Below are 24,604 nucleotides of genomic sequence, written 5' to 3'. Positions count from 1 at the left end.
ATCGAGACGTGGCTGCACGATCCGTTACAGCCATGCGGATAAGATGCCTGTCATCTCCACTGCTAGTGATACGAGGCCGTTGGGATCTATCACGGCGTTCCGTATTACCCTCCTTAACCCACCGAATCTATATTCTGCTAACAGTCATTGGATCTCTACCAACGCCAGCAGCATTATCTCGATACGATAAACCAGAATCGCGACAGGCTACAATCCGACCTTTATCAAAGTCGGAAACGTGATGGTACGCATTTCTCCTCCTTACACAAGGCATCACAACAACGTTTCACCAGGCAACGCCGGTCAATTGCTGTTTGTATATGAGATATCGGTTGGAAACTTTCCTCATGTCAACACGTTGTAGGTGTCGCCACTGGCGCCAGCCTTGTGTGAATGCTCTGAAAACCTAATCATTTGCAAATCACAGTATCTTCTTCCTGTTGGTTAAATTTTGCGTCTGTAGCATGTCATACTCGTGGTGTAGCAATTTCAGTGGCCAGTAGTGTAGATTGAGACCAAGTTGTGGCTAGTGTTGCTGTTTTTTATTTTTACACCCCGTGTTCGAAAACCCAGTTTTTTTCTTTTCTTAACATATAACTACCTATATCCATGGAAGGTTACTACACGAATGTTTCTTATGAACCTAGAGAGTAGAAGGACATTATATTTATTCGTAATGTTTATAACTGGTTTTCAAAATAAATGACGTACATTCGTTATATAACATGTGTCTTTATGGTACTTTCAGGGGTTACAATGTTCTTAAATTCTCATATTGTTATATTTCATTTTAATATGAATTGTCTTATTAATTCTAATGTTTTATTTTTATGTAATTATTGAGGAAGGTCTAGACCATTTCCTTGGATGATACCGATCATAGAAACATTCGAAACATACAAATTCCGAATAAAATGAGCTTTGCACGAAGGCAGGTTTCCCACTGCGACATTTCTTTGTATGAATCTCACTCGAGGAGGAAACGTCGTTAACACTGCGAATATTTCACGCGTTGTCAATAATTTCGCGGCAAACCACGAATAGTGGATCACTTTTCCAATAACTGGCGCTTGCAGTTCATTGTGAATCAAAATACACTACAGGAATGTCACCATAAGCAATGTAAAATAATTTTCTCATTCATTTATTTATTTTTTAATTCATTCACCTGTCGTACAATTAGAAGATGTATAAGGACAACGTTATTTCAATATACAATGGAAAACATTCGTGTAGTAATGGTCTATGACATGGGTAGACAAATGAAAAAAAAGTAAAATAAATAAACGAGTGTTACACACGTGGCATAAAATTATCGCGGGGCAGCGCTAGCCTTGTGTCACCACGTCGCTTGGCACATTTACTCGCTAAGAGGCGACTACATTTTCTCAAAAACGATCGAGTATCTACGAATAAGGCGAGATATATTCGCCTATTTTGACCCCTATTACACGGAGAGAAATTTCTGGGTAATCGTTTTCTGGCACTTGCATTGCAGTGTTCCCCCCCCCCCTCCCCCCCCCCCCCCCCGCAGTGCCTTTTGTCGAGGGGGCCTCCTGCTGGCTGGCCTACAGTAGGAGCCTGAAGACGTGCAGCCGTTCTTCTGCCACCACACTGGGCGACCTGCCTCCCTGCACCCAGCCTCTGCTCCTCTGGGCAGACACCGGTGCTGGCGGCTAGAGCGACCTAGTGCGTCCCAGTGAGCACTGTGGCGATATACGTGGTCGCCACCAAGCAGTGCAGCAGACGTGCCGGTAGGGGAACGCCCTGCCGCCTCACCAGTCATGCGCCGCCCCTGACGTCAACCACCGCTGCAACACTGGCCACGCGCTAACGACAGCACACCCAGGTCAGCACGTGCTTCGCATGACCTGCAAGCGGGGTTGTCTGTAGCGACGCCCCAACTACTACTGTTACACTCCCAGTAATAAATTTTTATGTTGACGGTATCGTCATAGCCTCTGAGGGCTGAGATACTCGTCAGAGTTTTTCGCTCCCACACAGTTTCGTACTCTCACAAAATACTCGTGGAATTGCTTACACTAGGAGAGAATTTTCGCTGATAGATAGTGTCTGACAGATATTTATCAGTAATTTCTGTAAGTGTCTGAGTGTCTTGCGAGAGCAGTTGTCGAAAGCGTTTGCACACGGCTGGGGAAAAGTGTCTGTGAGAGCTGTGAGATCACGTGCCACGAGATTTTTCTGTCATAGTTCTGTGCGTGATGGAAGAAGTGGCGATGGAATACCGTCGTCCTGAAGGGGCACTTCCAATAACTTCAGTCGTAAACAAAAATAGAAACGACGGTGTTCGTGTTAGATAAGAGAGTAGGTGAGATAGCGGAATGATTTTTCATCATGAAACAAATTCATTGTAGAGCTCGTAATGGAAAATCGAGACAATATCAAAATATTACGAGTATGACAGCGATATAGATGGATAAAATTTTCTTTATAATTGCACGCAAAACTGCCAGTCCAGATATTACTATGCATAATTCAGTTAGTGTTACAGACAAATTGCTTGTGTCAATAATATTTCCAGCGTCAGTTACGTTTATTCTCTTTTACATTCAGTAAAATAATAACTGCGATGCAATAACATTACATCAATTTCATCTCGATACCCACAAACGTTCAAAAGTCAATTACAGCCTGTATCTGATAAATGAAGCATTTACGGAGGTAAATTTATTTGAACGTTTTCACTTGTATTGACTTAAGGAACAGCTCGTAAATTACTGAAGTTCTGTTCTTCAACACCTAATGTCATAACTTGAATCAACGAACACCACGTCACATAAATTATAGGTACAGTTATAAACTTGAAGTTAAATGGCTGTATTCCGCATTTCAATACGATTATTTGGAAGTATAACTTCACTTGTTTCTCTGTGTTAATTAATGTGTGCTACAAAAATACTTCGTCTGATGCCTTGAATTGTGAATATTTTGGTGAATTTTTCTGTCCAGGTGTTGAAATCTGACACCATTTCAGCCAATAAACTTTGTTTCCTCTTTCAGTTCCTGTAGTCCTGTAACTCTGCATTTCATAAGGCTGGCCTTTCCTCCTACAATCTAATGAAATGAACAGCTTCGTCTTCAGTCCACTTCTGGCAGCTTTCTTCACTGCTTTCTAGGCCGACATATAGCTGACATTCACTCATTTCAGATCCTACGTTTACTAACCATTTTTTCCTTCTTTTGATCCATACTACCACCTGTCAAAATGGGGAAATCAAAGAGCTTGCAGTAGATGAGATTTCTTTCAATGTATGTAAGTTGAAGGAGCGCTCATAGTTCTTTAGGCGTCGGTTTTAGATCCCATGCTTTGTATAGTTTTTTGCTTCGAATGACAGTCCCAGTCATATCAGTGAATAGTGAGTATTCCTGTTGGTACACTCTGTATACGACAGTGTATCAGTGGTACAAGCCATAGCGTTCGAGACAAATTTTTATTCTTCTTGTCGTTGTAGTTTTATTCATTTTTTTAATGCTTGGGCATATTTAGCTACACAGCTTTGAATACGAGTAAGTATATACAGATACTAATACCACTGAAATATGTTCTAAAATGGATCAGCACCATATGAAAACAACAAATATTTTCTCAAGCAGTAACTGTAACACTACACAAAATGAGTCTGATATATTATTCTACTAAGATCATTGAAATTCTAACTGTTCGAATAAAGTACGACATGATGAGTTACTATAACGATCGTGAAATAACAGAAGCATAAGCGAAATCCTTATTAGAATAATTACTGGCATAAAGACGTAATTATGATCCCTGCTGAGACATAGAGACTAGTTAATTACGTGCTGGGAGTAGCATTAATGAGCAAAAATTATACAGGCAGTCAAAAATCAGATTATGAAAATCAGATTCTGGAAGATGTACGGAGTAACAAGATTAGCACGAACAGAATGAATAGTGTCTTGAAAATAAGTTTTAAGATGAAATGTGACAAAGACCAAAACAGGGCAATGGAGTGCACTCGATGTAGATAACTCTGCGGGCATTACTAGCTGAGTATAACTATTTGGACTGCAAAAGGTGATGGAGGCAAAGAGAAGACGGTATGAACTTCAGATTGGCATTATCCAAAAAGCTTTTCTTGAAAAGATAACTATTTTAACATCTAACACAGTTTTAAAGGTTACGAAACCTTTTCTGAAAGTACTAGTTCAGACCGTAAACTTGAAGATAAACCGATAGAGAGAAAAGTAAGAAGAAATATTTCATAAATGTGGTACTACAGAGGAATACGTTCAGTTAAAAAGGTTCACTGGATAACAAATGAAAAAGTACTGAATCGAATCGGGGAGAAAATACATTAACAGCGCAAATTGACAAAAAGCAGAGATAGGCTGGTAGGACGTGTCTTGAAGGATCAAGCAATAGTTAATTCTGTTATGAAGGGAACTGTGTGTGCCGGGAGAGCTGATAGTTAAGACAGGATTACTGTAAAGAGGGTCAAGTGGATGTCGTGGGCAGTAGAGAGAGATGAAAAGATTTTGTGCGGGATTGACTAGAGAACACAAATGTATGAATCCCGTCGTCTAAGTGAAAACCACAACAGCAAAACAGCAAAGCAAAGCCGAGCTCTGGTCCAGACGACCTCATTGGGGCCGACCGACCACTGTGTCACGCTCTTCCAATGGCGTCATTTGGATGCGGTTTGAAGGTACGTATGGAACGATCAGAGCACGAGGAATCAAGTCCAGTTTTGGTCATTTTGGAAGAGAAGTATTAGACAAAGGGAGCGGAACTATGGGAAGCAGTAAATTCGTACTACGAGGAATGGTGTGACAGCTCCTCTTCACTTAATAACACAATCTTATATCCAGACTCCTTTACCGGCCAAAACAGGAATGGTAAAATATCATTGTCTCTTATGAGGATATGTCAACATCCGAGCGTGAAATCTCAACAACTGATCACAAGTTCTTTATCAGCACATTCTGAATATCCTAATGATAGTGAGTTTGGTTTATTCGAGAAAGCTGGTAGCAAATTTTCGCAAATTTAGACACCAAATGGTTGAATGGATTTCCTTAGACAAGCAGAGAAATAACCCCTAGACTTGATATCAAATTCCCAGACTCATTATCGTCCAGAAACTTGGAGAACAAATGGTTTTGGCTTCAGCTAACTAACTTTGAGAACGTTATGTTCTGAAACGAAATGTCCTGAACCCTGAAGTACATTTTGACGGACTGATTTAAGAAAGAAGCCCGGCTAACCCATACTTCTGTAACGTTCAGCAGGCCCTTCCTTATACCAAACGCGGACCAGTAACAAAATGGTTCAAATGGGTCTGAGCACTATGGGACTTAGCATCAGAGGTCATCAGTCCCCTAGAACTTACAACTACTTAAACCTAACGAACCTAAGGACACCACACACATCCATGCCCGAGGCAGGATTAGAACCTGCGACCGTAGCGGTCGCGCGGTTCCAGACTGTAGCGCCTACCCGGCGACCAGTAACAAAAGCGAAGAAAAAGTACGTGGAGAATTTACTGCTATACATTCCACGAGTGTTTCACCTTTGTCTTTATAATTATGTACTATTTTGTCACTGCGACAGAACTTCGTCAGCTTTGCAAGAGGAATCAGAAGCAGGTGCATACGTTTTTCTTTCAGTCTCCACTGCAAGACTTCACGTTTGGATATATTTGTCATAAGGAGTCACAGAAAATAAAATTACAATTATACGGGATGTATCAAAAAGAAACCATCCAGTTTGGCACGTCATTATTTCTGAAACTAATAAAAATATACAATAAATTTTGTTTTTTAGTGAATGGGAAACTGAAAAAGCTTTTTCTCATGCCTTTACATAGGTGTTCAACAGGCCGCCCTTGAGATGCATGGCATATGCAAACGCTGTATTCTAATTGTTCCCACACTGCAGCGAGCGTTTCTTGACTTACAGTTTCCACAGCTGCTGTTATGCGATGTTTCAGTTCATTCATTGTTGTTGGTAATGAAGGCACATAAACAGTCTTTTATAAATCCCCACAACAAAAAACTAAATACAGTCTGGTCCGGTGACCTTGGAGGCCATTAATGTAAGGCTGAAACACTTTTTTCAGTGCGACCGATCCATCATTCAGTAATCCTTCGATTTAAAAATTTCCACACTTCCAGATGCCAGGGTGGCGGTGCCCCATGCTGTTGGTAGATGATATCATTCGAATCAGTCTCCAACTGTGGGAAAGTTCTCAATCACATCAAAATATGTGCTTTCTGTAACAGTGAAAGTCGGCAAGAAAAACAGACCATACACTTTACCTCAAGTAACACAACAGTTACGACTTTTGAATCGAATCATATTTTTTTATCTGCAGAGTAAAACTCGAGAGTTTGCACTTTCAAACAGTACGTTGTTCACGCACATACCTCAAATAACATAATAGTTACGATTTTTTAAAAATCTAATGATTCTTTTTGATATACCCTGTATATTCAAGAATTGTTTTCATTACTCTTTGGGTAATAATACCGGAAAACTAGAATAAAGAGGAAGATACAAGTACATTACATTCAGTGTAAAGAAGACTAAAGTCCAAGATGTTGCTTTAGTATTCACGGTAGCGTGTAACAGCAATTAAATTTGCGCGTATTCAGTATGAGAACACATTATATAAAGTATCTACTATCATTCAACTATTTCAAAACTGTGTAAACTGATTCCTGATGAAAGACGTACGATTATTTGTGTACATATTTCGTTACACTTTATCCTTTCAATAAGGTACGGTCTTTTATCGTTTTTATATGCCATCTTTACCGCATTCTACTTGGACTAGTGCCTATAGGGAGCTTCTGTGCAGCATGTGTTTTATTTAATCCTAACTTTCCTTTTATGATCAGCAGCCTCTATTTCATGAATACCTTGCATAAAATTCCTTTTGTTACTTATTCTTATCTTATTTTTACTTATTTATGATTTTTTGAAAGAATAAACCGCCGTATGACTGTATATTTCGGTGTATTTCGTGTGTACAATCTAGATTTCGGCATTCACGGCATTATCGAGTACAATGATTTTAGACGATTAAAATTTTTTGCTGTGCACTACGCAGAATGACAAAACACGGTTAAACACATTTTTTTAACATGATGTTGTTGTTATCGTTGTTGTTGTTGTGGTCTTCAGTCCGGGGACTTGTTTGATGCAGCTCTCCATGCTACTCTATCCTGTGCAAGCTTCTTCATCTCCCAATATCTACTGCAACCTACATCCTTCTGAATCCGTTGAGTGTATTCATGTCTTGGCCTCCCTCTACGATTTTTACCCTCCACGCTGCCCTCCAATACTGAATTGGTGATCCCTTGATGTCTCAGAACATTTCCTACCAACCGATCCCTTCTTCTAGTCAAGTTGTGCCACAAACTTCTCTTCTCCCCAATCCTATTCAATACATCCTCATTAGTTATGTGATCTACCCATCTAATCTTCAGCATTCTTCTGTAGCACCACATTTCGAAAGCTTCTATTCTCTTCTTGTGCAAACTACTTATCGTCCATGTTTCACTTCCATACATCGCTACACTCCACACAAATACTTTCAGAAACGACTTCCTGACACTTAGATCTATACTTGATGTTAACAAATTTCTCTTCTTCAGAAACGCTTTCCTTGCCATTGCAAGTCTACATTTTATATCCTCTCTACTTCGACCATCATCACTTATTTTGCTCCCCAAATAGCAAAACTCCCTTACTACTTTAAGTGTCTCATTTCCTAATGTAATTCCCTCAGCATCACCCGACTTAATTCGACTACATTGACTACATTCCATTATCCTCGTTTTGCTTTTTTTGATGTTCATTTTATACCCTCCTTTCAAGACACTGTCCATTCCGTTCAACTGCTCTTCCAAGTCCTTTGCTGTCTCTCACAGAATTACAATGTCATCGGGCAACCTCAACGTTTTTATTTCTTCTCCATGGACTTTAATACCTGCTCCGAATTTTTCTTTTGTTTCCATTATTGCTTGCTCAATATACAGATCGAATAACATCGGAGAGAGGCTACAACCCTGTCTCACTCCCTTCCCAACCACTGCTTCCCTTTCATGTCCCTCGACTCTTATAGCTGCCTTCTTGTTTCTGTACAAATTGTAAATAGCCTTTCGCTCCCTGTATTTTACCCCTGCCACCTTCAGAATTTGAAAGAGAGTATTACAGTCAACACTGTCAAAAGCTTTCTCTAAGTCAACAAATGCTAGAAACGTAGGTTTGCTTTTCCTTCACGTATTTTCTAAGATAAGTCGTAGGGTCAGTATTGCCTCACGTGTTCCAATAATTTTACGGAATCCAAACTGATCTTCCCCGAGGTCGTCTTCTACTAGTTTTTCCATTCGTCTGTAAAGAATTCGCGTTAGTATTTTGCAGCCATGGCTTACTAAACTGATAGTTCGGTAATTTTCACATCTGTCAACACCTGCTTTCTTTGGGATTGGAGTTATTGTATTCTTCTTGAAGTCTGAGGGTATTTCGCCTGTCTCATACATTTTGCTCACCAGATGGTAGAGTTCGGTCAAGACTGGCTCGCAAAAGGCTGTCAGTAGTTCTAATGGAATGTTGTCTTCTCCCGGGGCCTTGTTTCGACTGAGGTCTTTCAGTGCTCTATCAAACTCTTCACGCAGTATCATATCTCCCATTTCATCTTCATCTGCATCCTCTTCCATTTCCATAATATTGTCCTCAAGTACATCGCCCTTGTATAGACCCTCTATATACTCCTTCTACCTTTCTGCTTTCCCTTCTTTGCTTAGAACTGGGTTTCCATCAGAGCTCTTGGTATTCATGCAAGTGGTTCTCTCTTCTCCAAAGGTCTCTTTAATTTTCCTGTAGGCAGTATCTATCTTACCCCTTGCACCAAGTGTTAGCTATAATTAAGTTGTGCTCTGTGCAAAATTCTACTCGGCCGCTCCCTCTTTCATTTCTTCCTCCCAACCCATATTCACCTACTACGTTTCCTTCTCTCCCTTTTCCTACTACGGAATTCCAGTCACCCATGACCATTAAATCTTCGTCTCCCTTGACTATCTGAATAATTTCTTTTATTTCATCATACATTTCTACAATTTCTTCGTCATCTGCAGAGGTAGTTGGCATATAAACTTGTATTACATGATAGAAACGATAAAAAATTAACCTCTTTGAGGAATACAGCATATTATTGTGTCAAAGATCATTGTATTCGATAAGACCGTTAAAGCTGAAATATAGATTGTACACAAGAAATAAGCATTCAAATGGCGGAGCCCAATATTCTTAAAAAAATGCTGTATGATTGGGGCTCAGCACCATCGAAATCCTTTCTGTTAATTTGACTGTGGGCTAACGTGAATTTTCTGCTTTCTGTGAGCTTCGAAACGGAGATCTGAAGATTTGAAATGCACAGGACAGTAGTTGTGGGGGGGGGGGGGGGAGATGGAGAAATCGAAGAACAAGGAGAGAAATTGCGGCAGAAGACCTCAGCCCTCCGTGCTCTTGGCTTCCGTGACTTGGGGCGTGTAGGTGGAACAGTCGTACGCGCCAAATCCGAGGCCGGGTGTTTCCGTTGGTTGCTGCAAATTCGGGGTAGATCTTTCTAGAAAAATTGTCCTTTAAAACTGATGAGCAAGGGATCCATAGGGCTCGCTTTTCGACTCGAGCCGATTGCGCGGTTGTGTTGTGCCCGGAAGCTAGGACCGTGATTGGCCGGAACGTGAGACGTGCAGCCCCTCGTGTGAATGTAGAGGAGGAACGGTAGACAGTTGAAATCAGGACGAGCTATAGTCTTGACATGTTGCACACCCGGTGGGCCGTTGGGGTCACCCCGTGCAGCTGTACCACGAGACAATGACAATCAGACGGAATGAACTGCTTACTGGCGTACTGTCAGTTAGGTCGCCATCGGGGATTGTTTGCATTCACAATGCCTTGTACCAGAATGATTCAGAATTGCTGAAATTTTTGCCACGAAATCAAATTCTTTCCACCACCCTGTTTTAGATTGACCAGTATGCTCGTTCTCTTGCTTCAGTAACTGTAGCTCATATCCGTTTTTCTCTCGCTCAATTCTTGTCCTGTTTACCCGAGTGGTCTAAGGCGCTGCAGTCATGGACTGTGCTGCTGGTCCCGGCGGAGGTTCGAGTCCTCCCGCGGGATGGGTGTGTGTGTTTGTCCTTAGGATAATTTAAGTTAAGTCTTGTGTAAGCTTAGGGACTGATGACCTTAGCAGTTAAGTCTCATAAGATTTCACACATATTTGAACTCTTTTTTTCCTGTCCTGTGGAAATCGGTTAACGAAATAATAAGTTTATCAGCCCCGCGAGTCTCTGGGTTATCGGTCACAGCTACTTTCTCTTTCGTTCTTGTCCTCAGCAACGCTTATCTCTGCTGCAGCATGTTGGATCACGCACAGATTTATAAAATCTATTCCCTTGTTGCCATAGAGACAAGCCCGATACGGATCATTTAGTCTGTTACATTATTGTCAAGTCTTCATTTCGTAAGGGACAGCAGCATTTATGAACATTGCTTGTTACACAGTTCAAATTTCGTTCACCCAGAAGTAATGTTTAATAAATCCCATGATTTGAATTCAATCTTTTACTTCGAGCCTACCGAGGTCAATTTTCGATGCATCAGGCAATAGATCTAGAAATATATGAAGTACGGCTAAAAATGTTTGTCTCCACAAGGCCATTCTGTGCTGGTTGTTTCTGTTGCGTTGTGTTCAAAAATTGTGTTACCCGTTTTCAGGGCAGAAATTTCCACTACTTCATTAAACCACAATGTGGTCGTTGCAGTTATGGCGTACGACACCATCATCAGAGTATGTGTTAAAAGAATAATAGGAATCAATAATGAAGGGATGATGGGGTCACATTTCAGCCTATTTTTAGCGAGGAATTCAGATTAAAGTCACTAGTTTGTCAGATCACTCCATGTTACCGAACACTAAAACCATAGTCAGCACCTGTGATTAATTATAAAGCAAACGTTGTCTATTTTTTCGGATATTCTTTATGTGATAGCGATTTGATTCTCAGTGCACGGAATGCCTCATATGATCACCACATCGCTATTCCGGTTGATGGCTCTCGGTCTTCGACCACATCCGAGTCCATCAACATGAGGTAGCAAATATGAGGTAGCAAAGGAGACGGAAACGTGGGTTCAGCTATGCCAAGACTTGGCAGCTACAACAGGAAAACAGAATTAATTAGGAATAGTACAAAATAAGAAAGTATTTCTTACTTAACTTTGTTGCAGTCCATGATCTGTTGGTTGACAATTATAGAAGACGCGACTAGACTAAGCGTCTGTACAATGAGATAATTTAGAAGTCACAAGTCTTGCAGTGACCACTTAATCTCTTGTAATCTTGAATGTTGAATCCAGTGAATCTGAAGACTAAGTTGGTTGTCGACATGACAGAACGTAGAATTTTTTATAACTGCCAACTTAGTACTGTTGACTTTACTGTAGTGCTATTAACGAACTTTACAACTGGGCTACAGGGACCTGGTGGCATCAATGACTGACCTGCAGACGATGACTAACATCGGCGCTGGCTGACCACTAAGTGTTTCTACGAACTGTAGACTGGTACAACTGCACTATACTACTGCTACACAAGAAGTGGCCTAGCGGCGCCTCGCGGCGAGCGTAAGTACTGCGACTGGCTGTGTACTCTATGGCTAGCACAGCCGTTCTTCTGTTCCGTTTGTATAGAGAATCGCATCCGGAAGATCGATCTCTCAGGCGGCAGTGTGCTCGTATGACTAACAAACGACATCACATCGGTCGTTGTCGTCAACAGCGAGAATAGTTCGAATCAAACATTCGAAACACTAATTGTTTAAAGAAAAAGTAAGAACTACTAATATTAATTTTTATTTCTCTCTGTATTTTCAGTATTAAATAAACGATATTCATCTGTTTAAGAGACAAAATTTAAGAATGTATGTAAAGCTAAAATTGAAAACGTTTTACGGTTTTCCCGCAGGTGTTTCCTCTGTATGTGGTGGAGATAGCACAGGACCATATCAGAGGGTTACTGGTCTCGCTTGGTCCGCTGATGGCCGGTGTAGGCGCCTTCCTGATGATGATTGTGGCGTCGTACGCACCATTCGACGGCGTGACGGAGTTCATGATGGCCGGCCCCATCGTGTTTGTGGCGTCGTTCTGGTGGATGCCGGAGAGTCCGTACTTCTTGGTTGCCAAACACCGCTCGCAGGAGGCAGCGCAGGCCCTGATGCGGTTGCGTGGGAAAAGCTCGAATAAAGAGGTAATAGGCGAGTTGGAGGCCATCCAGAGGGCCTTAGAAGAGCGCACCAAGAACGAGATCAGCGCCGCGGACGCCTTCATGGAACTGCGGAGGAACGCCGGCGCGCGGAGGGCCTTCTTTGTAAGTTAACATAGCCGCTTTATGTCAACAACTATCATTTTTAGAGGCGCTAGCTCTCGGGTTGCACGAGTGTCTTCTCCTACTTCTCAGGCAGTCGTAATCATTTTATTTGTCCATGCAATATTGGTGGTCACGGCCGGTGTTTACTTCAGTTAAAACTCCCGGTCTGAGAGGGGGTGGTCCATACATAAGACTACGAGTATTCTCTGACTTTTCAAATCCGACTGCGGGAACCATGGAAGTAAAACGGCAATTTCATCACGGACTCGATGGGTCCCGCATTCATAGAGCTGCACACAGGTCACCATTATTCGTCGCTTGAACGTGGAATTGTAGTTGGAGTTAGACACATGGGACACTCCATTTCGGAAATCCTTATGGAATTCATAATTCCGAGAACCACAGTGTCAAGAGTGTGCTGAGAAGACCAGATTTCAGGCATTACCTCTCACCACTGACAAGGTGGTTGCCGACGGCCTTGACTTAAAGATCGAGAGGGGCGGTGTTCATATAGAGATGTCAGTACTAACAGACGAGCAACACTGTGTGAAACAACCGCAGAAACTGATGACGGACGTACGGCGGACGTATCCGTTAGGAGTGTGTGGCGCAATTTGACGTTAATGCGCAATGGCAGCAGACGACCGACACGAGTGGCTTTACTAACAGAACGTCACCGACTGCAGCGCCTCTTCTTCGTTTGTGACCATGTCGTTTTGATCGTAGATGACTGGAAAACCATGGCCTGTTCGAATTTTGGCTCGTACGACATGAGGTAGAATTCTAGTGTGGCGCAGACCCTACGAAACCAGGGACCCAAAGTGTCAACAAGGATCTGTGCAAGCTGGCGATGGTTCCATAATAATTTGGGCTGTTATCCGCATCTATACGGAAGTTTATACACCTCTGCTGTTGGTGGTGGATGCCGCACATTTTTGCCGTTATTCCATATTAGTAATCCCTTTTAAGTTTCCGGTAATGGGATTTTACGTAAATGGCTTCTCCCCTTAATTTCCCCTTTTCTCGTCTTTCGTCATCATTATGTTAGTAACCATTAACATTAGGTGTGTGAACATAAATGTCATGAATTTTCTGATACTGGGCATTGTTGTCAGCATCTTTCGATAAACTTACTTTTATATTTGATTTCATAGCCACGATCTAAAATGTTTCTGAAAGACGTTCTTTTATTGTGGTTTCATATAGTCCACATTTTAATGTATCTAGTGAGATGTTGACTATTAACTGACGTAAGTGCCATCCCTGTGTTTCTAAGCCTAAACTTTCAGTATGGAGTCTGGTACTGAAAAGAACTTGCGTCAGAGTGTAGTCAGCAGCGTAATCCGGACTTTGTATTGAATATAACCGCGTAGGTTTCTGCTGCCGGAGACAATCAACATAAATATTTTCTGGTTATAATGTCGCTTCATATCGTGAAACAAATGTCGGTCAGCTAAACAGACCTTATGGCTATTTTTTCGGCAGCATTTTTGTTGGTATACTAGCGTACTTTATCGTCTGGGTTCCATTACATTTCATCACGGCTCCTCTACTGAGCACGGCATCACGTCACAATTCTAAAATAGTTCACATTACTGGCCTCCTCCGGTGAAAGATGTGAGGATCTCCTGTTTTGCCTGTTATCGCTTACAATAGTGCCATGTCCCACCTGATGAAAACAGAAATGCAAACACAACTGGTCTATCGCTGTTGATTACGGCGCGTACTGTAAGGGGCAACAGCCAACGTCAGATCCCCATCAGAGGAAGCCAATCAAAGACTGGGCAGCAAAGTACACCAGCAGACCCAAAGGGAGGACACTGCAATTGCGGCTGAAACGTCAGTTTTATTCACTGATAGTTGCTTCATAATGTGACGAAGAACCACAAAGAGGAAACTTGCCTTATATATATATATATATATATATATATATATATATATATATATATTGTATCTGTTCTTTAGGACATATCTGAAATAACAGACACAAATTTGATCCTGCAGCCACTATGAAACAACGCACAAAGGAACTGAAGACATTATATGCCAGTGGACATTGATGTATATCAATGGAACAAGTTGAAAATTTGTGCTAGACTGGAATTACTAGATAGATGCGCTGTTGACTACGCCATCCAGAGGCAGTGGTCATCACAACTGCATGGACTACCCTACCACATCTCCCGTTAGATCCAAATTCTCAAGTGATACAACGCACTACTAACATAGTGCCTCTGCTCATTAGCCTCTTTACTCGCGATTTCTCGCCGATCCATGTGTGAGTTCGAGCTTGGTGTACACCTGCCCCGAAGGAACAATTGTCTGTCTTAACCTTAATTATATATATGTTGCGTCTCTCCTTTCAGACTTTTCTACTTGCCCCGTTGCTATAAATCGACGCCTACTGAGCAGAGGCACTGCGTCAGTAGTGTGTGATATAAGCTGAAAATTTCGGTCTGACCGGAGGTGGGCTAAGGTGGTCCTTGGGGTTATGGTAACCACTGTGTCCGGATGGCATGCTCTTCAGCGCATCTGCCTAGTAATCAGAAGATCTGGGTTCGAATCTATGTCCGTCAATATTTTTCAATTTGCCTCATTCACATAAATCAATGCTGATGTCTTTAATTCCTTTGTGGCTTGACTCATATTTGATGTAGGATCAAACTGGTATCTGTTCTTTTGGACATGTCCGAAAGAGCAGACATCACATGTACATAGTTAAGGTGAAGACGGCCAATGATACCTTCAGTCCAGATGCACATCAAGCTCTTACAGCAACTGGCGAAATGCCACACGTACTGAGACTAACGAGCAGGGGTGTTACATCAGTAGAAAGTGGTATCAGATGAGAATTTGCGTCTGACAGGAGGCGTGCCAGAGTAGTCCGTTCGGTTGTGGTGACCACTGTGTCCGTATGTCGTAGTGGTCAGTCCATCTGCCTAACAAGCGGGAGTTGCAGGTCTGAATCCCATTCGGGCACAAATTTTGAACTTGTCTCATTGATATAGATCAGTGCCAAAAGGCACCTAATGGCTTTAATGCCTTTGTGTCTTGAAAACTTCTATGTTCGTGCTGAATATCGATCAGCTAAATTTGTCCTCCTGTCAATAAATTGAGACTGTTCTTTCCTTATGACAGCTGTCGATTACTTACGTGATCGTGCTGGTGTTCGGAGGCAGCGCCACCATTGGCGTGTACTCGACGCAGATCTTCCAGACCACCGGCAGCTCACTAGACGCCAGCGTGTCGGCCATCATCCTCTGCGCAGTCCAGGTCGCTTTCGGCATTCTCGGAGTCCTCCTCGTGGATCGAGTGGGCAGGAGACCCCTCGTACTCTTCTCCTTCGGAGGCTGCGCTGTAACTGTGGCAGCACTGGGAACGTACTTCTACTTGATGGATTTCGGCAATAGAGGAACCGTCGACAGCCTCTTCTGGTTACCATTGACAGCGCTCATTCTATACTACGTAAGTAAACATTAATCTTCTCGTCTACTCATCTCGAATACTCTCGTATATATTTGTTTCCATAAATCAAGTATGCATTATGTAATAATATCTCGAAATTATATATTATGCAGAATGTCGAGTGTAACTGCTACATGTCCTAAAGGAAAGTTTAATTCGATATTAAGAATTTGAATAAAATTTGACATGAACAGTATTACGAAGTATTTAAAAAACAGTGGAGAATAATTCTGACTAATGCAGTACGCAATGTGTTTATTTTTCTTTTATTCATACGAACATACACTATCTGATGAAAAGCGTCCGGTCGCTCCTGTGGAATCCAGAATTGGTCACTAGATGTCAGGAGCGGCACACCCACTAATATAAAGGGTGCCAGTATAAAAAGAGGCAGAGAGTGTTGTGTTGGCTGTAACGAAGCAGTAGACAGCAGACGGGGGAGGTCAGAAGCGTTCAGTAACATCGAAACTTGACTACTCATTAGATGTTTCTTGAATAAAGAACTCTATCAGAGACAAGTCCACTCTTCCAGTGTTGACACAGTCGATTATTGGTGATGTGATTTTTAAATCGAAACACGAAGGGACGAGTCTCGGCCCTGTCAAGAGCTGTGGAGGAAGGATATTAAAAAATCTCCAGGAATCAGCGGAGGGAATCACTCGTGAGTTTTGGGATATGAAAAGAATGGAGTACAACGGTCGAGCAGCTCCCCACGACCAACTCATTTGTGTTGTCAGTGCTAAGCGGTATTTAAAGTGGTATAAAATGCGACGTCAATGGACAGTGAAGGAACGGAAACGAGCGATTTGGTGTTCTAAATCAAGAAATCCCCTGTGGAAGTCCGATAGAAGGGTTTGGGGTTGACAAACGCCTGGAGAAGGCTACCTGCCATCATGTGTAGTGGCAATAGTGATGTATGGAGGAGGTGATGTTACGCCGTTTTCCTTTTCTAGTGATTGTGAAAAAACTAAATGGAGAAGGATATGTATACATTATACAACATTGTGTTCAGCGTACAGTAGAGGAACAGTTAGGAGACGATGATTGTATCAGAGTAACACTGCATCCCCTGCTATAAAACAGCATCTGTGAGGCAATGGTTTGTGAGCAGTAAAATTCTTGAAATGGACTCACCTGTCGAGGGCCCAGACGTTAAGCCAATGAACACCTTTGGGATGGGTCGACCTGACCCTAGAGCACAGTGCCCTACATCACTACCTTCTCTGGTTTCGTCTCTTCTTGAATAATGCACTGCCACTCATTCACAGATATCCAGATACCTCGTGGAACACATCACATATTAATGTCCCCTAATCACTGTTCTTTAAAAAATTCAGAGATGCCTCTATTCCTTACAAATATAGACAATTAAAACCAAATTGAGATCAAAAAATAAGAATATGGCGCCAGTAATTTTTTGTTACCTCTTAGGTCAAAGATATTTATTTATATATAAATATGTATAAAATGTCTACCTTTGTGGCCTTGCCTGCGTAATTATTCGCTTGAGCGCTTCTGTTTTTTGTGATTCGTAATCTCCTTCTGCGGCCCCTCTCATAACATTCCAACAGCCGTATGTAAGTACACATGAGTTCCACTTGCCCTGATACCTTATTTATATTGCTGAAAGGTCTTCACGAAAGGACTCTCCGTGACGCACAGCTCCCCAAATGGCTGCAAAGAAGTCGAAATGTGAGACCAAAAAATGGATCCTGAATGACATATTGCGACCTGGCCCTTGGTGGGTTTGATTTCCTTAATAATTTATTAGTACCTACATCCTAATTTTCAGCTGTTTGATTTCCCAAAAACCTGTAGACATGTTTGAAGGCCTCGGAAACTACTTTCTCTTTCCTTTCATTGAAGCTATAAAATGTTTCCGCCTTAAGCAGTTCACTAATCTGCAATACAACGAAGAGTGTGTCTATGACCTTAGCATCGCTGAAAAGAGGTAATTTTGTTCTGAAATACTTGAAATCTTATCCGTGATTCAAAGCTTTCTCTAAATTCTTCAAAATTCCTAGCTTCATGTGTGGATGGAAATAAAAGTGTACTGCATACTCTTTCTTCCAGCCTCTATCATTTTCGTTTCAGGCCAGGTACTTCGTACATGGTGTAATTTCCTACCGCTACTGTCTCACTCGCAAAGCAAGCAGCAATATTTGGTGTATCCTAACTGTATTCCGACTATGATAGCAAAAACCTCTAGTTCGCCACATATCTGCCATTGATGTACTTTATAATTTATTTTCCCAGGAACAATTTTAAATTTTCGCAGCTTATGTTTATACGGGGGTCATTCCAAAAGAAATTCACACTATTTTTGTAAAAATACAGTTTTCATTGTGCATGTGTGAAAGTTTTACAGTGTGTAGATACATCCTTACCGCTTGTTTTCCAACTTAGTTCAACCTGTTCCCGTGAGTGGCGCCGTCACAGCAGGTCTTGGCTGCTACACTTGACGTTCGTCAGAAGCAACGTGCTGTCATAGAATTCCTGTGCTGTGAAAATGAGACAGTGGGAAACATCCACAAGAGGTTGCAATAGGTGTATGGAGATGCTGCTGTCGATCGCAGTACAGTTAGTCAGTGGGCAAGCAGGTTACGTGATGAAAGCTGGCGCAGCAATATTGAGGTTTGTCCTCGCAGCGGCAGGCCTCATACTGCACACACTCCAGGCAATGTGCAGAGAGTTAACGAATTGGTGACTGTTGACAGCGCATAACAGTGAACGAATTGTCACTCGACGTCGGGATAGGGGAACGAAGTGTTTGCAGAATACTGAAAGTGTTGGCTTTAAAAAAGGTTTGTGCCAGGTGGGTTCCCAGGATGTTGACAGTGGCTCACAAAGAAACAAGAAAAACGATGTGCAGCGAACTTTTGGAACAGTACGAGAATGGTGGAGATGAATTTCTTGGAAGAATTTTGACAGGTGATGAAACATGGCTCCATCATTTTTCACCAGAGACGAAGAGCCAATCAAAGGAGTGGCATCATGCAAATTCACCCAAGAAAAAAATAATTCATAACCACACCTTCTACTGGAAACGTTATGACTACGGTGTTTTTCGATTCCGAAGGACTCTTGCTTGTGGACATCATGCCAAGTGGAACCACCATGAATTCTGATGCATATGTGACGACACTTAAAGAAACTTCAAGCTCGACTGCGTCGTGTTCGACCACATCGGCAAAAGTAGGATGTTTTGCTGTTGCACGACAATGCACAGCCACATGTCAGTCCAAAAACCATGGAAGCGATCACAAAACTCGGATGGACAACAATGAAACACCCGCCTTACAGTCCTCACCTGGCTCCATGTGACTGTCATCTCTTTCGGAAATTTAAAGGCTCTCTTCGTGGAACAAGGTTTGAAGATGATGACTCCCTTGTGCACGCTGCCAAACAGTGGCTCCAACAGGTTGGTTCAGAATTTTACCATGAGGGTATACAGGCGCTGGTTCCAAGATGGCGTAAGGCAGTTGAGAGGGATGAAAATTATGTGGAGAAATGAAAATATTGTTCCTAAAGGATCTATCTACACATTGTAAAATTTTCAAATATGTAGAAAAAAAGATGGATTTTTAAAATAGATAGTGTGCATTTCTTTTTGAGTGACCCTCGTATGTAGAGAGTGACTTTACATGAACAAACGGGAATGTGTTTCTTTTGTGAGGCAAAATAGATTTCAAGATAAATTGAGAGGAGTCAGTGAAAAGTCTCCAGTCTTCGGGATTATGCTTCATTCACAAAGATGCCATCAGACTATGTACATCACTGTATGCAATAAGAATGTTTTCCACGTCAAAGAATGGTGTTGAGTCTCTTTATCGACGTCTATATATAGAAAGTTTCACATTTTTCCGAGAAGATTCCACTGCTGAAGTCTGGAGCCAGAAAGTTCTGGCTTGCTATTTGGCAACTCCCGCGGATTTAAATCTTTAAGTTCTTCTCGAGATATTTTGTGTGGCCCGCTGGGAGGGATCGTTTCTTGTGTATAATCTGGATCTTGCTTGAAAGACTGAGGCGGCTGTTTGCATTCATCCTCCATGTCTTCATCAGACACTGGGACACATGTTTCTGAGGAATAAGAACAGGTAGGCTTTCTGCATACGGTACTATTATAGTAGCTGATGGCAGAGTTGGATGAGTGATGGTCTGCTTTCTCTTTCTCGGCATTCGATGTTTAAGAGGAGGCTCCGTACAGAAATAACGATCAGGGACATGATATGAAGTTTCTCGTCAGATCTTCTGCGAATTGCGTTGACTTTACTGTTATAGTTAACCAAGAACGTAGATTTACTGTATATGAATTTCAGAGAGCATTAGGTGCCCGTGGTTTATTTTACAATCGAAATAATGATAATATGCTGTCTTTATTTTGGATTTAATTTCCGTTTTAGAAAACGAAAGTCACTTCACTGGACGTATAGAAATAACTGTTCACAGTGTTAAAACATTTACGTGACTTCTTAATGTCGAATTAACCTGAAATGTAAACGAAATAAAGTTCTCAAGAAAATTTTAACTATGAATACGTCTTTCACATCCACAAAGATAATAAAGGTTTGTGAAACTTCCTGGCAGATTAAAACTGTGTGCCCGACCGAGACTCGAACTCGGGACCTTTGCCTGTCGTGGGCAAGTGCTCTACCAACTGAGCCACCGAAGCACGACTCACGTCCGGTACTCACAGCTTTACTTCTGTCAGTACCTCGTCTCCTACCTTCCAAACTTTACAGAAGCTCTCCTGTGTCAAGTTTGGAAGGTAGGAGACGAGGTACTGGCAGAAGTAAAGCTGTGAGTACCGGTCGTTAGTCGTGCTTCGGTAGCTCAGTTGGACACAGTCCGGCTTTCGCCGCCGTGCAGTGTGGACGTGTTGTTACTTCCGCCTGCGGAGCGCGCGCGCTCGCTGTTGTTTACATTTCAGCGGCCGTCACTTACGTGTCGCTTACGTGCACTAGAATCATGGCCAACCGTTTTCGAAAATCAACTTTACGTTTCAACTTCTGCAACGACTACGCACGACCAAAGGCCTTGGAAGTGGAACGCTTCCTACGCGACGTTGCTAAGATCCCAGCTTCTGACATCTTGGGCATCCATTTGTCCATATTAAGCAGTACTGTGTACGTCAAAGTCGTCAATGACGCGGTATGTGAAAGAATACTTCGTGATACCAACCATGGACTACGCTTCTGCCACGCCGACGGCAATGTCGGAGCGGTCACTGTCGACCATGCCGGCTTAGGAATGCGCACCATACGAGTTTTCGAACTCCCGTTCGAGCTCCCAGCGGAAGACGTTATCGCGGCTTTCCGTCCCTATGGCACTGTACATGGCCACACTGCCGAACGTTGGGCGCAATTCCAAACGTACCCTGTTCTTAACGGTGTACGGCAGATCACTATCGATCTCCATCGCCACGTGCCATCTTACCTGCAAATTAGCGGGTGCCGCGCGGTTGTCATATACGACGGCCAACCCAAGACCTGTTCCGGGTGCGGCAAAGAAGGCCACCTCAGATCTGAGTGTCTTCAGAGACGAATCACCCAACTGCCAGCCGCTACCGTGGCACCTCCGGCACCGACGACGGTTTTACCGATCACCTACGCATCGGCGCTCTCTTCTCCTCCCACCGGCCGCCGCCCATCGGACCATGCACCGGTGACCCTTCCAGCTGCTACGGATCCCGCTGGGGCCGACGCGTCGCGCTCAAAGCCTGACGCTACTCCGGCGCCACTACCAACAGCGACGACTTCCGACACCCCCCCGCCTGAACATATGGACGCCCCTTCATTGGACGTTCCCGCGACGGCCTTCCTCTCAGAGCGACGCGACTCCCTCCCGTCTTCCGACACGGAGGGACGAACCCGCAAACAACGTTCACCTAAGAGGCGCAAGAGGAGGCGCCATACGGTCTCGGAACGAGACGGATCACCACCCCCCGATGCTCCAGAGGCCGTCCGACACGACGAGGCCTCGGAGAACCTGCACGACGATACGAATGACGACAACATGACGCCGACTGTGGATACGTCGATGCCTACTCTACTGGCTCGCTCAGGTGCTCCTGAACCAATGGACTCCACAGATGCGACTGCCGCCGAGACGTCCTCTGCCCCTACGACCGAAGTGGAACGTACGGCCATCACAACGACAACGCCTTCAATGGTGTGGAGTGAGGACGTCGATGAGGAGCCGGACCACACGCTGGGGACAGAGTTACCCCAGACGGAAGCATCGTTACGCCGCTGATAATCCCGTCGGGTGGCGTACGGCACGACTCACCGTTGTCTCGTCCCTCTTCATCCTCCGCCGGTGGAGTTCCCCTCCACGGCGGGGTACGGCTCCAAACCTACCGAATAGCGACGATCAACACTAACACCATTAGCTCACCCGTGAAACTTAAGTGCTGCGAGAGATGATATGGGCGTCGGACGTCGATATCGCACTACTACAGGAAGTACACCTGGCCACACTTCCAGACGTCGCGGGATATAACACTTATCCTTCTCCTGGTGATCACCTGGGACGCGGCGTAGCCATCTACACCAGAGAAGGTATTCCAGTGGCCGATATCACATACCTTCCATCTGCCAGAGGCATGGCCGTCACCGTCATGGGGACGCGTATCGTCAACATTTACGCTCCGTCAGGCTCCACCCGCAGACGCGACAGGGCACTCTTCTATTCAGAAGACATCGCTCCTTTGTTTCTTGGACGCTGCGACCATTACTTTCTTGGGGGTGATTTTAATTGTGTCTTGCACCCTAAAGATCAAGTGCCCCACTATAACACCTGTCAAGAACTGCGTCTTGTCGTCCGAGATCCGTTGCTCCGCGACACTTGGGAAGTTCGGCACGGCGACGCGCCTGGACATACTTACCAGACGAGTCACTCCGCGAGCCGCCTTGATAGAATTTACATCTCTCGGGAACGCACACCTGCAGTCCAAGGTGCAGAACTTCGGCCCCTGGCCTTTTCGGGCCACTGTGCCTACATCTGCAACATTCTCTTCCCCAAGCAAGTGGTCTGGCGTAGTCGTGCACCCTGGAAGCTAAACACCTCCCATCTTCATGATCCCGAATGTCTTCAACGTGTTACCGAGACATGGGCCACCTGTGAACGTCGCTTACCTCAATACTGCACGACCTTGACCTGGTGGCTAGAATGTGCCAAACCTGCCATTCGACGTACTTTGATTCAGTATGGAAAGGAAGTTGCTATGTGGCGCCGGCACACTACCGACTATTTCTACGCCGTTCTCCGCGACCTGGACGCCCAACCGCCCACCCCCGACACCCAGAGGGAACGCAGCAGGATTAAGGCGCAAATTGTAACTTTGACACGCCGTAGACTGCAGGGGGCTATGGTGCGAACCCGACGTCAAGATTCGGCGGAACAAGAACATCCGACCATGCATCATATCGCCTCCGATAGGAAACATCGACGACGACAACTCATCACCGAGATCACCACCTGTCGCGGCCAGCACGTCACTTGCCAGGCTGAAATCGTCAGTGCCTTTGTCGACCACTACCGCACAATGTACCAGGAGGAGACTATCAACAACCACGCTGAGGAGTCTGTGTTACCACACGTAACTCGCACCCTCACCAGCGACGAAGCGGACGAGCTGATGGAGCCCATTACGCGTGACGAAACCCACGATGCAATCAAAAAAGGTGCTCTGAATAAGTCACCTGGTGTCGACGGATTGCCGATAGAATTTTATCGCGCTTTCTTCACACTAATGGCGTCACGGTGGACAACGATGTTTAATGAACTGCTGACAATGGGGAACGCCGTACCGCCGTCCTTCGTCACGGGAATTATTATACCCATCCACAAACCGACACCAGGTGTGACGACAGCACATTACCGTCCCCTGACTCTGCTTAACGCAGACTGTAAAATTTTTACACGCCTACTGGCAACGCGATGCCGCAAGATCCTGCCTAGCATTCTATCCCCGGAACAGACAACTCCGGGCGGCTCAGTTAATACACAAACGGCCACAGGAGAATGTCGCGATTTAATTTCACTGGCAGCGGCGTGCAGACTCCGCGCCGCAGTGGTTGCCATCGATTTTGACAGCGCATTCGACAAATTGCGGCATCTTTTTCTGTTCTCCGTGATGAACCGCATGGGTTTTCCACCAGCCTTTATCGACGTGATCCGGCGCCTGTACGGCACCGCCGAATCTCTGATTCAGGTTAACGGCCGTGTGGCGGGACCAGTGGCGATCCGGCGTTCCGTACGGCAAGGCTGCCCACTTTCGACCCTACTGTATGCCATAAGCCTGGAGCCACTCTTCGGAAGTCTGACGAGCCACCTTTCTGGTCTCACTTTGCGACAGCACAGTTTTCGATGTCGTGCGTATGCGGACGACCTCCTCCTCTTGATCCGCTCACGGAGTGAAACACACACGGTACTTGATTTGATATCAACGTACGGCATTGCAGCGGGCAGTAACATGAATGTGGCTAAATCCGCGGCGATGCCCATTGGAAGCGGCCTCTCACACGAAGACCTAGCACCTCTCCCGTGTGTACAAGAACTACGATATCTTGGTATCATTTTCACCTCCACCGTGCGCCGCTCCGCTGCCATCAATTTTCGGCGTGCACTCCAAACTATCCGCACGACGGTGCGACAAAATCTTCTCCGACGACTCGATTCTTTACAACGTGTCCAATACCTCAATCAACATGTGG

The 24,604-nt window shown here is 44.1% G+C and overlaps 1 protein-coding gene across 1 annotated transcript in view; it reads left to right on the top strand.

The window, feature by feature from the left end:
- The window catches only part of LOC124613582 (facilitated trehalose transporter Tret1-like), an 80,747-nt gene that overhangs the window by 29,129 nt on the left and 27,014 nt on the right, over nucleotides 1-24,604 (top strand). Inside the window, exons 2-3 of the mRNA XM_047142298.1 lie at nucleotides 12,021-12,422; nucleotides 15,561-15,887. Coding sequence (XP_046998254.1) covers nucleotides 12,021-12,422; nucleotides 15,561-15,887 — 729 coding nt within the window. The remainder of the gene's footprint in view (nucleotides 1-12,020; nucleotides 12,423-15,560; nucleotides 15,888-24,604) is intronic.

This window comes from Schistocerca americana, chromosome 4, assembly GCF_021461395.2.
Source record: "Schistocerca americana isolate TAMUIC-IGC-003095 chromosome 4, iqSchAmer2.1, whole genome shotgun sequence".
NCBI classification, from domain to species: domain Eukaryota; kingdom Metazoa; phylum Arthropoda; class Insecta; order Orthoptera; family Acrididae; genus Schistocerca; species Schistocerca americana.
This window is presented reverse-complemented; position numbering and strand designations above follow the sequence as displayed.